The 16,811-nt window shown below is 41.5% G+C and overlaps 1 protein-coding gene across 2 annotated transcripts in view; it reads left to right on the forward strand.

Annotated features, from left to right (window-relative positions):
• The window catches only part of TMEM260 (transmembrane protein 260), a 55,578-nt gene extending 42,789 nt beyond the window's left edge, over positions 1-12,789 (forward strand). For both annotated transcript variants that reach the window (XM_069951128.1, XM_069951129.1), the window contains exons 12-17: positions 2,318-2,489; positions 3,577-3,725; positions 7,764-7,940; positions 8,735-8,788; positions 10,066-10,156; positions 12,009-12,789. In XM_069951128.1, coding sequence (XP_069807229.1) covers positions 2,318-2,489; positions 3,577-3,725; positions 7,764-7,940; positions 8,735-8,788; positions 10,066-10,156; positions 12,009-12,269 — 904 coding nt within the window. In that variant the 3' untranslated portion in view covers positions 12,270-12,789. The remainder of the gene's footprint in view (positions 1-2,317; positions 2,490-3,576; positions 3,726-7,763; positions 7,941-8,734; positions 8,789-10,065; positions 10,157-12,008) is intronic.
• Positions 12,790-16,811: the final 4,022 nt, after the last annotated feature.

Here is a 16,811-nt window from a genome sequence, read left to right on the forward strand (position 1 = left end):
GTTCTGTTGCTGCCTCTTCATGAATATTGAGGCTGCACTCTGCAGTGACGTCCCTTCAGTGCTTATCACTGCAAAGCTCTGGATAAATATTTATGAATAAGGGCAAGCCAGCAGTGCACTGAGGGCGGTAATACTGCCCAATACACTAAATTGCCAGATTTATTTACAACTAAATAATTAATTAAATGGAAAATTCAATTAAAATAGCGCTGAGGATGAAGGTAAGAAAAATGCACTGTGGCAAAGTAGAGTCTTCCAACCTGGTGTTGGCTTCCCTTAAAAAAATAATAATAATAAAAACAAATATATATACATATACACACACACATGAAATTAATGAAAATATTATAAAAGTTCAGATCACCCCCCCCCCAAAAAAAATATATATATGTGTGTGTGTGTATATATATATATATATATATATATATATATATATATATATATATATATATATATATACACATACATGAAATTTATTAAAATATAATGAAAGTTCAGATCACCTTTGGGAGGTTCCAAAGAAGAAGAGATGGCAAGAGTTGTTTTTGCAGTGCTGCCACTAAATTAAAAACACACCAGAATTTCAGTTTTTTTTAGTCATATTGTATGTTGGATAATATAGACTAAAAAACAAACAGTTCCATCTGACCCTGACCTAGTACCGATTAAAAACGACCGATGACAGCACAAAAAGAGTTAACATACCGCTTCTTAGACTCCTTTTATTTAAGTTTGTAAAATATAAGAAAATATAAATGGGATATCACTGTAATCGTGTTGACCTGCAGAATAAAGATAACATATCCGTTGTAGTGCAGATTGAACAGCAAAAAAACAAAATCCCTCAAAAGTTGTAGAACTCCATTTTCTTTCCCAATTTCAGCCCACAAATGTTTTTTATATTTCGCAGTGCATTTTATGGTAAAATCAAGGGTGTACTATTGGTCCCACAAAAAAACAAACCCTTCAGTAGGCCTTTCTGCTGTTTTATCATTAGGAATAGGCGCAGGAATGAAAAGTGGTTTATATACCAGCTCATATTTTGAACAGGGGTAGAGAATTGTCGGAGGACAGCTCTTACAGGCTGAGGCTGGGTTCACACTACGTATATTTGAGGCTGTATATTTGAGGCTGTATAGCAACCAAAACCAGGAGTGGATTGAAAACACAGAAAGGCTCTGTTCACACAATGTTGTAATTGAGTGGATGGCCGCCATTTAATGGCAAATATTTGCTGTTATTTTAAAACAACGACTGTTATATTGAAATAATGGCCGTTATTTACTGTTATATGACGGCCATCCACTCAATTTCAACATTGTGTGAACAGATTCTTTCTGTGTTTTCAATCCACTCCTGGTTTTGGTTGCTATGAGGACCTGACAAGAGGACCAAATACAGCCTGAAATATACATAGTGTGAACCCAGCCTGAGGCTGGGTTCACACACAGTATATTTCAGGCAGTATTTGGTCCTCATGTCAGGTCCTCATAGCAACCAAAACCAGGAGTGGATTGAAAACACAGAAAGGCTATGATCACATAATGTTGTAATTAAGTGGATGGCCGTCATTTAATGGCAAATATTTTAATTTTTATGTTTTATTTTAAAACAACGGCCGTTGTATTGAAATAATGGCAGTTATTTACCGTTATATGGCGGCCATCCACTCAATTTCAACATTGTGTGAACAGATCTTTTCTGTGTTTTTAATCCACTCCTGGTTTTGGTTGCAATGAGGACCAAATACTGACTGAAATATACGTAGTGTGAACCCAGCCTGAAGAGAGAGGAGAGCATACAAATGGCAAGTGTGCAAGGGTCAATTACATTTGCTTTGGACAAGTAAATAGATAAAGTCTATGAAAGAGAAACTAAGCAACATTTTTTATAAACATATGAAGTGGTTTTATAGCTGTACAAAGCAAGAATTTTTAAAAAATGCTTTTCATAGGTGTCCATATTAAAACGGCTTTTCGGTAAAATTTATTGATGACCTATGTAAAGGATCTGTTCAGGCAAGCCGCAGACCCGTATGTGAACACAGTGGCACTGGAAGGCTGTGCTCCATACATTGTGTAGTGGTCATGCTGGGTTACTGCAGCTTGGCTCCTATTGAAGTGAGTGGAAACTGAGCTGCATACACTACAAAGTGTATGAGGGAAAAGTGTATGGAGAAAAAGCTTCTGGTATAGTCTTTACATCCAAGCACCATGGCTCTACCAAGCTGTTGAACGGTGGAGTACTGGGTGTTGGAGAGGAATTGTCCTGTATCTTTTGCTACCAAGTAATTCTTCCCATTTTACACTCTTTCTAGCATTTGTGACCAAAGCAGCAATTATGTGGTAGACAAATTTGGGAGAAATATTTTGTTCTCAATGCCCCAGAATGCTATCATATTACTGCGAGGGGATCTGACGGGAAATTCTTTGCGTTATCTTCATTACTGTGAAGCACTTCGTCCTGATCTTTCCTTAGTAGATCAAGAGGTGAGTGGCGAGATCTGTCAGGTTGCGAGGTTGTTGATATTCTACTTGCTAGCCCTGCATTAAAACCACCTTGAATGAATAGGAAAAAATGTACATGTGAGTGTGGTTTTCAGAGTATGTAGATGCTAAAACATGGTAAAGGGGGTTTTACAGATATCAGGTAATCAAGTAGGGAAACGCCTGTCGGATGAGTGCAACTGACCCATACGTGAACTGGTCTGTTTTCACCTGCAAGAGCATAGCATGCAAGCTCGGGAAGTATGTCCATCATTGAGCTTCCTCCAGTGTCCATCATTGTCATTGACTAACACCAGATCAGTACTAACTGCTGTACATTACGGAAAACTGACAGCACATATATGAATATATCTGTACTGCCAGTTTCCAGATGCCTATCACACAAGCATTGCATGCATACCTTTAGCGATGCTGTAGGATCCGGCTTCTTTAGAGCAGTGACCGGACAGTGGGTCGGCACAGAACAGTATCATGTATGTGATGCTTGTGGGATAGGCATCTGTTTTCCCCTTAAAGGGGTTATCCAGAGTTAGAAAAACTTCTCTTCCAGAGAAAACACAACTCTTGTCTGCAGTTAAGGTGTGGTTTGCAATTGAGCTCCATTCACTTCAATGAAACTGAGTTGCAAAACCCCACCCAATCTGGAGACAAGAGTGGGGCTGTCTGGAAGAAAGTGTTTTTCTAATGCCAGATAACCCCTTTAAGTCATCCTACTGTCCTGGTTGGTTGGCTTACTACACTATATTCTTGCTGCTTCTTTTTGACAATTTTTTGCTTTTTTTTTTTTTTTAAACTTCCTATAGATGGCACTTGTGGGTGTCCCCATATATGTAGATGGCTGATTGTCTCTTCTTCTCCCCATGCTCAAAGGTACATTGAGAGACATGGGATCATTTTGTACCCAATAACCCATTCTTTTATCATGTATGCCCCTACGTAAGGGATGATACATGGGGTATGACATACCTATTATATTAATATTACTTTCTTTTTCCTCATCCTTTGACTTTAGTCATGTTGAGTCATTCAGCTCATTAAGGGCATTTGACATGTTTATCTCATTGTGCAGATGATGACATATGACTGGTATCTACCAAAGACAGCAAAACACTTGGCAGGTGTCCATTTCCCCGGCAATAAGTGGAACCCAGTGACGACAAAACGTCCGGATGGAACTGTTACCTTTAACCTTCAGCATTTTCTCAAAGTAAATGAAAAGTAAGGGTTAAGTGTTCTGTCCTGGGGTTTATATGTCTGTAAAGGACAAATAGAATGTAAGCTCTTTTTTTTTAGTATGTCCTATTTGTTTACAGAACCAAAACCAACTAGATTCTTGTCGACCCAAAATCTTCCCCCTCATCAACAATAGGGCAGGTGACCACCTATGTAGTATCCAATAGCGGCATTATCAAGTATCATAGACCTCAAGCAGCCACTGTTTAATATCCAAACTGCTTTTTATTGGGATTTATTGTAAACATTTTAGGCTTCTAAATAGCCTGGAGCCTTTCTTTCTCAAGCTTATCCACACATGTTTTAAAATCTGCATAAATTTACTCCCGTACAAGTGGACCCTCCCCATAATAAAAATCCACTTGCCCAATGTGACCTAGATCGTAATGTTAGGGACAGCATTAGAACTACACAGTGTTACTTAATTTAGGCCCTTCGGAATCAAGGTTTGTAATTTATAAATCCAGAAGGATTCCCACCTATTTAAACTGACCCATCTATCTGCTACCTTCTTGCTGATTTGTTCTATTGGAAAAATTGTTACTCCCTCGAATCTGATGTGTCGAAAACACTATGCTTTAAAGCGACTTTGTACCCACAATCAGCCACCCCAAAACCACTTGTACCTTTGAATAGCTGCTTTTTAATCCAAGATCTGTCCTGGGGTCTGTTTGGCAGGTGATACAGTTATTGTCCTAAAAAACTACTTTTAAACTTGCAGCCCTGTGTCAAATTGGCGTGGCCTAGAGTATGTATGCCCTAGGCTTGCATTGCCTCTCCGTCCCTCCTCCCCACCCTCTTCACCATAAGGAATGCCCCAGGCAGGATTTCTCCTATTCATCACCTGTGTGAACACTGCACATGTGTTGGATCATTAAGGCACATGTACAGTGTTCAGACAGGTGATGAATAGGAGAAATGCTGCCCAGGAGCATCCCTAATGATGAGGAGGGTGGGGTGGAGGGGCAGAGAGGCGGTGCAAACCTAGGGCATATATACTCTAAGCCATGCCAATTTGACACTGGACTGCAAGTTTAAAAGTAATTTTTAGGAGACTAACTGCATCACCTGCCGAACGGACCGCAGGACAGATCTTGGATTAAAAGCAGCTATCCAAAGGTACAAGCAGTTTGGGGGGGGAGGGCAGATTGTGGGTACAGAGTCGTTTTAGCTTCTTTATAATGCTGGGAGGGTTAATCACAGTGAGTTCACAAGCAACTTGACCTCAGAGTAACCCTCCCAACATTACAAAGAAGCTACAATGTTGCAGATAAAGGCACTAAATAACTTTAGTTTAAAAAAAAATTCCAACCTTCTACTACATTTTAGCTGCCTTATGTCCTACAGGAAGTGGTATATTCTTTCCTCTGTGACACAGTACTCTCTGCTGCCACCTCTGTCCGTGACGGGAATTGTTTATTGCAGAGGAGCTTTGCTATGGGGATTTGCCGCTGCTCAGGACAGTTCCTGTCATAGACAGAAGTGGCAGCAGAGGGCACTATGTCAGACTGGAAAGAATACACCACTTCCTGTAGGGCATACATCAGCTGATAAGTACTAGAAGGCTGAAGTTTTTTAAACTTAAAGTGTCACTGTCGTAAAATTTTTGGACAGAAATCAATAGTACAGGCAATTTTAAGAAACTTTGCAATTGGGTTTATCAGCCTAAAAATGCATTTTTATCATGAAAAAGCAGTTTGAAGCTCTCCCCCCTGTCTTCATTGTTCTTTATGGAGAGGGGAGGGGTTGAGGGAGATGAGGCACCAAAACAGGACAACAAAGAGTTAATTTACAGCTACATCACTGGGCTATCTCCTCTGAAGTCAGCACTGACCTCTCTGACCTCTGAATACTGGCTTTCACACAGGTCCCACTGTGTAATCGTTTGTTCTCTGCTGGCGACTAATCTGCCTCCTCCCCCTTCCCCTCTCACTCTGTTACACAGGGCACGACTGATGTAAAAGAGTCGAGATTTCCTGATAATGAGCAGTGAATGAGAGAGAGGAGGAAGGGGGGGGGGACCTGGGAAAAGTCTTTTTGAATGCAGATAATTGCATATTTGCCTAATAAACCCAATTACAAAGTTTCGCCTGTACTATTGATTTCTGCAAAACAAAAAAAATATGACAGTGACACTTTAAAGTGACACTGTCACCCCCTCTCTGCATTTTGACTGCTCTCCACAGGTGTAAAGGGTAAATGTTACAGCTTTCATTACTTATTTTATAATGGTGCTTGTTCTGGTAAAAAGTGTTTTTTATCACCTGTGGATTGATATATGTGGGCGGGGCCTCGCGCTATATGTGCCACATCGCTCCGCCCCTAGCGCCACTTAGCCCCATCAGTGACATCATTGCATAGGCCCCGCCCCCTCATCAGCCATTGGAAGGGCCAGCCTAAAGCTCTAAGACCCACCCCCCTAGATTGTCCCACAGCAGTGGCTGCTGAGTGGGCAGGGCCTATGGAGGAGGCGGGGCTAAGTGGCCCTAGGGGCGGAGCGATGTGGCACATAGGGTGCGAGGCCCCACCCACATATACGGGGTTGGGGCCACATTCGCCCTGGGGTAAAACTGACTTGTTACACATGTTCCTCAAGTCGTTACAATTACAACGATATGTAACATGTATAACTTTTCTTTTATCTGATGGCCTGTAAATAATTCAAACCATTGTTAACAAATATACGTTCCTTAAAATCGCTCTATTCCCAGGCTTATAGCGCTTTTATCCTTTGGTCTATGGGGCTGTGTCAGGTGTCATTTTTTGCGCCATGATGTTTACTTTCTATTGGTACCTTGATTGTGCATATACAACTTTTTGATCACTTTTTATTACATTTTTTCTGGATTTGATGCGACCAAAAATGCGCAATTTTGCACTTTGGGATTACGCACGCGGCGATACCAAACATGTTTATTTATTTACTTTTATTTAAAACCTGGGAAAAGGGGGGTGATTCACACTTTTATTAGGGGAGGGGGCTTTTTACTAATAACAATACTTTTTTTTTTTTTTTTTTTTACACATATACTAGAAGCTCCCCTGGGGTTAGGGTTATTTCCCCCTGGGGGACTTCTAGTATATACACTTTGATCTCTTATTGAGATCTTTGCTGTATAGTTATACAGCAAAGATCAATGAGATCGGCACTTGTTTGCTTTGCCATCTTGGAGCGGTCACCGGCCTGCAGCAGGTACAAAGATCTCTCCTCCGGGACAACGCCCCGGAGGAGCGATCTCACCCACTAGACACCAGGGAAATGCTGCATCCAGTAATCGGATGCAGCTGTCATGTTTGACAGCTGCATCTGATTACTGTATTAACGGGCACGGCTATCGGACCATGCCCGCTAATACCCGCGGTCCCGGGCTACAAGGGGCACCTGGAACCGCGGCGGTTCATAGCGGGGTCGCCGCGCGGCCCCGCTTTGAACACCTCTTACGGGCACATGACGTACGGGTACGTCATGCGTCTTTAAGAGGTTAATCCACAGGTGATAAAAACGACTTTTTACCAGAACAAGCACCATGAGGTGTAATATAAAATAAGTAATGAAAGCTGTAACATTTACCCTTTACACCTGTGGAGAGCAGTCAAAATGCAAATAGGGGGTGACAGTCTCACTTTAAGTAATTTTAAAATGTATAATAACTCTATTGCTCTGTAGCAGTTTTTGCCTTCCATTACTGTGTAGCAGTTTTCGCCTTCCATTGCTATGTAGGAGTTTTTGCGTGCCATTGCTCTGTTGTCGTGTTTGTGTTCCATTGCTCTGTAGTCGGGTTTGTGTTCCATTGCTCTGTAGCAGTTTTTTTTCAGGTTCTGCTGCTCTTTAGATGTTTTTCCAGATTCCCATTTTGTGCTCTACTGTGTAATTAATTGATAGAGAACTCACAGAGCCATTAAAATATACATTTATATTTATAGTGTTTTACAATACTGAAAAACCTTTGACAGACTCCTTTTGTACAGTCCTAAATGGAATCTTAAATGTTTGTTTTCATGTATTCTTATTTTTGCTTCCAGCAGGGAAACATTTGTATGCATAGGACTGAATGAAGGCGACCCAACATGGAAGAAAACACATTCACTGTGGCCGTGGGGATGTTGTGAGAAGTTGGTCTCAAAAAGTGCAATTTTTAATGCTGAAGAATGGATATCTCTTACCAGCAATCTGTATAACTGGACAGAGCAGTATGGAATGTATGTGCAGTGCTACGCATTCTTTTTCTGGGCCCTAGACCTTTAGGCCAGCCTGTTCCAATGGCCACCGAGGGGGAGAGACCTATGTGCTGATAACGTCACAGAGGGGCGGGGTATTTGGCACCGTTTTGGGCGGGGCTAAGTGGCACTTTGTTCAAGAAGCCCCACCCAGGTGGCACAATACGCAGATGATAAAAGATTACTTTTTGCTGGAACAAGCAGCATGGCGTATGATATAAAATATGGTATGAAATTTGCAAAATTTACCCTTTACACCTGTGTAGAGAGGTCATAATGCACAAAGGGGGTTACAGTGTCACTTTAACAAACATTCCCACAGGCTGGGACCAGAATAAAAAAAAGAAGTCTTACCTTTGAACTCTCCATTACTCTAGCAGAAGTACTGCAGTGGCCTCCATACATTGTGCACCTGACTGTGGAGTCAGTCACTAGCCTCAGTAGTTAGGTGCCATACATACAGGAAAAGACTGCTCATGCCATCATTAAGAGGTTTTTGCCTTATATCATTGCCCTCTCTAGGGCACGTGATGGCGCTGCATTTCTTTTGTTAAAGCGTATTATGCGTTTGCAACAATTTTTTTTGTGATTGCAGATAGAAAGGTAATATGACTAAAAGATCAGACTACACAGGGTTAGTTTGTAGTCTGTAGCCATGGAGACGCACAGGTCTCTATAGGAGTTGTAAACAAGTAAAGGTAGGAGATTTTTAATTTATACCATTTGCAATGAAAATATAAAGTATATAATATACTTTTAACATTGCCTTTTAACAGGTTTGATTTTTCCTCGTGGGAAGCAGTAGCAAATGAAGAGATATGGGAATCGAGGTACGTCTTAAGCGAATTAAGGTTATGCAGCGGCTGTGGTAGCCCATGGTCATTCTGTGATTGTCTGACCAAGTATTGCTTTAAGCTCTGCGCCTGAAGCTATAAAGGGGTTTTTCCTACAAAAGACCTTTAAGGTACCAGATAGATATATTTTTTTTTTAGCGTTTTAAAGCGACTTTGTACCCACAATCTGACCCCCCAAACCACTTGTACCTTCGGATAGCTGCTTTTAATCCAAGATCTGTCCTGCGGTCCGTTTGGCAGGTGATGCAGTTATTGTCCTAAAAAACAACTTTTAAACTGGCAGCCCCGTGCCCTATGGGAGTGGCCTAGATTGTGTATGCATTAGGCTGGCACAACCTCTCTGTCCCTCCTCCCCGCCCTCCTCATTATGAGGAATGCTCCAGGAAGATTGACTCCTATTCATCAGCTGTGTCAACCTGGCACATGGGCTGGATCATTAAGACACCTGTGCAAATGTTAATCATGGAGAAAATGTTTCAGTGGCATTCCTAATGATGAAGAGGGTGGGGAGGAGGGACGTAGGGGTGGTGTAAGGTTAGGGCATGGGGCTGTAAGTTTAAAAGTTGTTTTTAGGACAATAACTACATCACCTGCCAAACGGACTGCAGGACAGATCTTGGATTAAAAGCAGCTATCCCAAGGTACAAGTGGTTTTGGGGGGTCAGATTGTGGGTACAGAGTCGCTTTAACCTAGCGGCATATGAGTGAATGTCAAATGTGAAAACAGAATATAGTGGTGCCTTGGATTACAAGCATAATTTGTTCTGGGACTGTGCTTGTGATGCAAATAACTCCTAAATCAAAGCAGCACTCTGTCCGGGGAGAGAGGGGTTACAGCTATGGAGAGATTACCTCCACAGTCTTGTCCCCTGATGCAAGCCCCAGCCTCAAGTGGATCTGCTATGATTTGGAAGGTGAGGGAGACTTCCTGGGTCAGAGTACAGGGCTGTAGACCTCACTATGCAGACCATGCCCCTCCCCCACTCCCCCTCCCACCCAGTACAGGGAGCTCTTAAACCAAAGCAATGCTCTTAAAGCAAGTCACAATTTTGAAAAACTGTGAGCTCTTCTTGCAAAACCCTCTTAATCCAAGTTACTCTTAAACCAAGGTACCATTGTACTGAGTTATTCCAGTGAACTGACTCCTACCAATGAAACATGACATCTGGTCAATATTCTATGAAAATCAAAGGTAGGGAATCTCCTTTAAGTTTCAAGAAAATGTTTAACACATCTATTTCTATACTTTTCAGAGTGAAAACAGCTTTCTTTATATTTGATCTCGCTGAGTCTCCGCATTTGTCCCCATCTGTCAAAACTCAGCTTTACCTATATTCCTACCAGGTAATGTATTATCATAAATTGTTATTATAAGGGGTAAGACAAGCTTTCTTGATGCCCCCCCTTCCCCCAACAGCTGTAAGACCATGAAATTTAGCATGGTAGTTGTTGGATTCACAGTTATCATTAATACTGAATTAATTCCTGAACCCCTTCCCTCCTTTTTTGACTTACTTTGTTTTTTTTCCCCCCTATTCCCTTCTCACACACATCTCTAATAGGATGTATTGTTTCCCACTGCTGTGAATCTACAGATTTTGGCGTGATTGGCCGATCATTTAAAGGGAACCAATCAGCCCAACTGGGCTGATATGGTTCCCTGTAGCACTGAATACAGCTCCTGGAGCACATACCAGCAGCAGCTGTATACCATAGAAAAAGAGGTTTGATTGCCAGGGCGCGCAGCAGGCAGAGGCGGGAGGGGTTAGTCATCTGGACGGCTCCCCGCTTGTGTCTAGTTACCGATCTATGCCTGTCAGCCTCTCCGAGCGCACTGACAGGCAGAGAGCGGTGACTAGACACGGACGGGGAGACGCCCAGATGACTACTTCCTCACCTCTGCCTGCCACGCGCCGGTAATAAAACCTCTTTCCTCAGGTATACAGCTTCTGCTGCAGCTGCCGCCGGTACGTGCCGCGGCTGCTCAGGAGCTGTATACAGTGCTCCAGGGAACTATATCAGCCCAATTGGGCTGATTGGTTCCCTTTAAAGTGTTTGGGGGCTTCTGACTCTGCCTTAAAGTGTCACTGTCGTGAATTTTTTTTTTGCAGAAATCAATAGTCCAGGCGATTTTAAGAAACTTTGTAATTGGGTTTATTATCCGAAAAATGCATTTTTATCATGAAAAAGCAGTTTGAAGCTCTCCCCTCTGTCTTCATTGTTCTCCTATGGAGAGAGCTAAAGAAAAGACCAAAACAGGACAACAAAGAGTTAATCTACAAATCCCTCACCCGTTGTCTGTTCTGACCATCACCAGTGACCTGTCTGAGCTCGGATTACAGCTGTCACCCAGCTCCCTGTCTGTAATCCTCTGTTATCTGCTTTCTGCTGCCGGCTAACTCCCTCCTTCCTCCTCCCCCCTCCCCTCTCCCTAGAGCAGACAGGGGACGTCTCCTGCAACAAGTCACAATTTTCAGATTTTTCAGAGTGGATGAAAAAGAGGTAGGAGGGGGGGACCTGGGAAAAGGCTTTTTACATGCAGATAATGGCAGATTTGGCTAATAAATCCAATTACAAAGTTTCTTAAAATCGCCTGGACTATTGATTTCTGCAAAAAAAAAAAAAATACGACAGTGACTCTTTAAGGTAGATGATGGGACAAGAATGGTCAGGCATGTTGGGTTTTAATTTGCCCAGTCTTGTTATTCCTGGGAAGGTAAGCTGCTGCCAGAAGTGGATGACAGCCGCTTTTTTTCCTCTCCTTGCAAGCTTGGCCAGGTTGAGTGTCCACGTGTATTGGAATCAGGAAACATAGGTGTCAGCCAATATTTAGCTAGCAGATGTCCTACATTTTGCATCGTGCTATTATTTTTATGTTGCTATTTAGCCCTTACCATACAAAATATTATGTAAAATTGCATATTGTGAATGATCTGGATTATTACAGATTATATAAGTGTAAAAAAAGTGACCAGAGCAACTCCTGGCCCCTTTGCCCAACCATCTTATGATTCTATAGAAATCAATGCCCATTGGTACACTATATTATGTAGTAATATTGCAGATCCTCATGTCTATGGGGTGGGGTGGGGTACAATTGGTATTACTACTTTCAGTTCCCGTGACTGAATAACTGATACTGGCAAAGAGAAGAAAAAGAAAAGCTCATCTGTCCACATATTGTCTCATTTTTCAGCTTTACAAAAAGGCAATAGACAAACATGAAAATCACCCCATTAACTGGCACAAAAACTATGCCATCGCATGCGAGCGAATGCTGCGCCAACATAGAGCAGACATAGATCCGGAACTTCTTCTAAAGGATGCCATCAAACACTTCTCTGCTTATGCCAGCAAGGCTGTGGCTGACAGCCAGATAGAGGCCATACAGCAAGCTGTCAGCTACTTCAAAGATGAACTCCTACGACTTAAGAGACTAAAGGGCGGTGTCAGATGAAACATGTTACATCTTCTCATTGTGTTACTGGAGTCTACCAAATACCAAGGTGAACTTCTCATCTAAGCACACTGGATGCAGCCATTCTCGGAAAGGACTATTGGTAATGGAATCTGATCTGTTAATGTAACATCGAACTTTGTATGGTGCGTCCACTTTATCTCAGCACATAAATGTGCTGAGATTGTGTCTGGTCATCCCCAGTTTCCTTGAAGAACAGACCATTTGTAATGTCATACAACCCATTTCATCTCATTGGATTTTTAGCTATTAAGCAACAATGTTGCTCATCTGTTAAGCAGATTTAAAGGGGTAGTCTAGCTTAGTAAAACTATTTTTTATTTTTCGAACAATAATCGTCCTGTGGAATATGGCCCTGACTGACACTCTTATGTGGGAAAGGTAATTCACCTTAAGTGACATAAACAAAATAACTGATAAGGGGTCCAGGTCTCAACTGTATAGCGTAGATATTGGTACTCAATGAATAATGGTTACATTTGTAAATGGTGTAAATTTATTTTTCACAGTAAACAAAAAGTGAAGTTTTGGTCCATCCGGACCTTCCTCAGACACTGTATGCTGTTGAGGAAAGCATGCTGCTATATAGCAGCGGCTGTCCTGAATGGCTTTCCATGCCTTGCTCAAGGCACGGAGCGCCGCTTAGGACAGCCGTCGCTATACAGCAGCATGCTTTCCTCAACAGCATACAGTGTCTGAGGAAGGTCCGGATGGACCAAAACTTCACTTTTTGTTTGCCGTGAAAAATAAATTTTCACCATTTACGAATTTACGCATGACTGTCTTATGTGTGGGGGCCTACTCACTCCTGTTGGGGCCTGTTAAATTTCAGCACCCAACAGAAGCATGCATGTTTATAGCAGGGTGGGTCAGAATGAATAGCTGTTTGGCTACAGCGTTAGAAGATCTTTGGGCATCTTTACTGGCTGGTTGTCCCACTGTTGGGATCTGGAACACTATGGGGGGGAGATTTATAAATCTTGCACCCCTGGTGTGTGCCAGGTAGACTGTGCCAGTTCTTGCCTTCTCTCTGGTGTACACCAGCCGTAACCTTTGCTTGCCTGATAGGCAGGGAAGAGGCGTGGCCTCTACTTGTGCCAAATTTATCATGATTTACGCCTGCTCTCAGGCATAAATCACGATACAAATCTACACCTGCTTCCAAGCAGGTGAAGGTTTCTTGAGCCAGGTGCAGGGCCGGACAAATTTACTTTTTAAAGAATCTTAATTTACTGTTTTTGTAACAATTTTGAATTTCAACATGTTTATTCAACTATACAAGTGGCCTAAACACTTTAACCTAGCTTGATCTCCCACAGTGCTTTGGAAACTGGTAACATGGATTCAGGGATTTAATTTTAGAATTTGCGTGTTTCTCATAGAAAGTGGATTCAGATTTTGAAGAATTTCAAGATCAATGATAAAAAAGCAAAAATTCTCTTCTAAGTTCTCAAAGTGCTTCCTGCGTGGACTCCCAAAGATCAACTGTTATCTGTGTTTGAAACTGCAGCACTTCCACAGGGATGATGAAGCATTACACACTTATCCAAAGCTTACAGTAAAAAAGAAAAAACTGCACAAAATTATAGATGTAAATACAGGAAAAATATAAGGGCAGATTAGTCTAGGGGTATTTTCATTCAACAGTCTTCTGTGTTTCAGTGTGTAAGTACACCTTTGTGAAAAGTTAATAACCTTACGGAGAAAAATTTTCAGCAACAATGGTTTCTGTATTACTGAATCCAAAATGTCTTTTTTTTTTATTCTATACATGATGTATATATAGCATTGTTCTCAGGGACTTGCCTCTAGCCATGTGTCTACAGAAATATTCAAAATTATCATCTGACAATCAAAAAGTATAATGTTCTGACACTCATACCTACCTCACTTATTATCTTCTCATATTAATTGGGTCTGAGGTCTTAGAGACCATTGATCTTTGTTTTTTGGGGAAAGGGGAAGGCTTTCCAAAAATACTCCTCAAATTTGGGCTTGGCAAAGCCTAGGATCCAAGAGGGGGATAAAAAGATATTGCTTCCCCAACCCATTTCACTTCCGTATTGGCTTTAGGGGTTGTTCCTATATGTCCTGGAATCCAGAGCCACCACGGATGAGCACTTTGGATACAACATACAGGATCCAAGTCAGTCAGGGTCCCGGGACTGAAGAAACTGCATGTACCACCCGTTCAAGGATTGGCTTCAGCATCCTGTGCACCATGTACAAGGCAGTACATCTGGGGATGGAGCAGTAAATTTTAGCGGTGATTAAAGTTTTTTTTTTTACCCTAGTCCTAGCTGCTATTATTTTTTATTTTAAGTACCAGAAATCTCTTTAATTAATATCATACAAGTTTATTCTTCTTTATTTTTATTTTTTTACTATTGATTATTCTAAAGCTTTTTTATTTTCAAATCTTATTGTCGACACTATGACTATCAAAGAGATCGTTATTACTGTATACTTTTTTTTATACATTGCTACTGAAATGTTGTACCTATGGGAAGGTTTACATCATTGTTTTTAAATTTTTTGTGAAAAAAAAATAAAATTAACTTTAAAAAAAAGCTGCTCTTTAATTGACAAGTTAACAGACTATACAGAGGTTGTGTACTACCCACCTTATTTCTTCAGTTTCATGGTCCACTAATCAAAGTCAAGTCATTATTGAGGCTACAGTGTTTGCCTCCTTTTTGTTAGGGAAAAAAAATCCAATTTTTTTTGTTCCTTCATCATGGCTGCAAAAAAAAATATTGTTGCCAAGTAATTTGGATCTTATATAGATATGTTCTTAATCACTTTCATATTTCTACTTCCGTCTATTTGTCCTCCTGTTGATCTAGTCTGAATAATTAGCCAGCTCCTGCTGCCGCTGTGTAAGAGGAGACTTCTGAGGCTCCTTTATACGTGAATGTCGGTTTCAGGCATCTTTTATACCTATTGCAAAAGAGACCGTACAAGAGAAAATGCAAATAATTGTTCTTTATTTTATTATGACAGTTAATTAATAGCAACCTGTTTTAATGAATAAAGTCACTCCGAGTCCTTCAGCATTTCCTAAGTAGAAGGCAGAATCTGTAGGGATTCTTATTCTCCCAATTGTATAGCTTGTAGACTCCGAGCACTGTATAGACCCCTGTATAGAAATGCTCGCTAATGAAGAGGGAGGGCTAGAAGCTTGTCTGCATTCATAGATCACTAGTGAGTCATTCGGCAAGAAAGGCCCCCTTACTAGGCATAGTCACAGTTCCGTGGCATTGTACTAGAAAAAAAGCCCGATCAAAGGTCTCCTGCGGAGCTTGCATGGTTCCCTTTCATACTACGACCATAATTAAAACCACTAATTCTCTTTTAAAATGCTGCAGGATGCCATGTAGGCATCTGTCTGGAGTGTCCTTTGTGATGTCATAAGCTGTTAAGGACCAGTGCCGAGGGCTTTTGAGCAAAATGCCAGTCATGAAGGTGATTCAAGACAAGGGTGCGTCTAAAGGCTTGACAAGGCTTTGACTGCACAATTCGATCTGAATTTGCCCCTTGTCAGCTGCCAGTAAATAAATCTCAAAGGGGAGAAAGCTGAAGTTTCATTACCTGATCCACAGTCTTTTGTTAGTTTTGGCATCACACAGGGGAAGCTCTTGCTTTGCCTTTCTCTAAATTTGAAGATGTCCAATGGAGCCTGCAGAGTCTGGACAGGGTTCAGAGCCGAACCTTTTGATGAGTGTCAATAGTTGTAACAGTTCAGCTGTTCCGAAGACAGATAAATGGAGGAGCTCATTAATTCCCCTTTTGGCTTTCGGTGGCTTTTGCCCTTTTATCACAGAATTATTAGGCTCCTGATCATCTTAAAGGAAAAAAAATGGTTAGAAGTTGTTCAGTGCTAATTGGCAAAGAGCTGCATTGAAAGGCCGGGGACTTTAACCGACTTGAAAGTAACTTCCCCGCAGGGGAGAAGGAAGAAATATGGTTCCCCCTAAAACAAAAGCATCGACGGTCAGATGGGGTGTTACATGTTTCTTTTTCCCTTTTCTTTCAATATCCATTTATGAACAAGGGATGCATTAAATATACATCCCCTCTGGCACGCTAAATGTTAAGTATGATATGGGGGGGGAAAATTCTTAGTTGGAAAACGGAGGTTCCCGCTGACAGGTTGTTGTGTATTTTATCACAGCAGCTGAGAACCAGCTGCTACCTTAGCACGGAGACCATTGTGAATTTAATTATTTCCTGCCCTTTTATTTAGGGGCTGTATAAAGGTAATCACGTGATCAAAAGAATTTGTATAAATACAGCGAGACGGCATAAACAGACAGCGCTGCGAGGGTTCATTGATTTTCATCTTGAGCTACAAAGGAGAGACATACGCATTAGCAGAGTAGCTTTACCTTACATCACTATACATAAAATGTAATGCTAAACATCTCGGTATTGTGTGGAGAAGGAGCAAACATAGACAGCAGAGGGCCCCTGTGCAAGGACAGTGGACGAGCCCCTTGCTCTGTCTAACACTTCAACAGT

This window comes from Dendropsophus ebraccatus, chromosome 13 (assembly GCF_027789765.1).
Source record: "Dendropsophus ebraccatus isolate aDenEbr1 chromosome 13, aDenEbr1.pat, whole genome shotgun sequence".
Taxonomy (NCBI): Eukaryota; Metazoa; Chordata; class Amphibia; order Anura; family Hylidae; genus Dendropsophus; species Dendropsophus ebraccatus.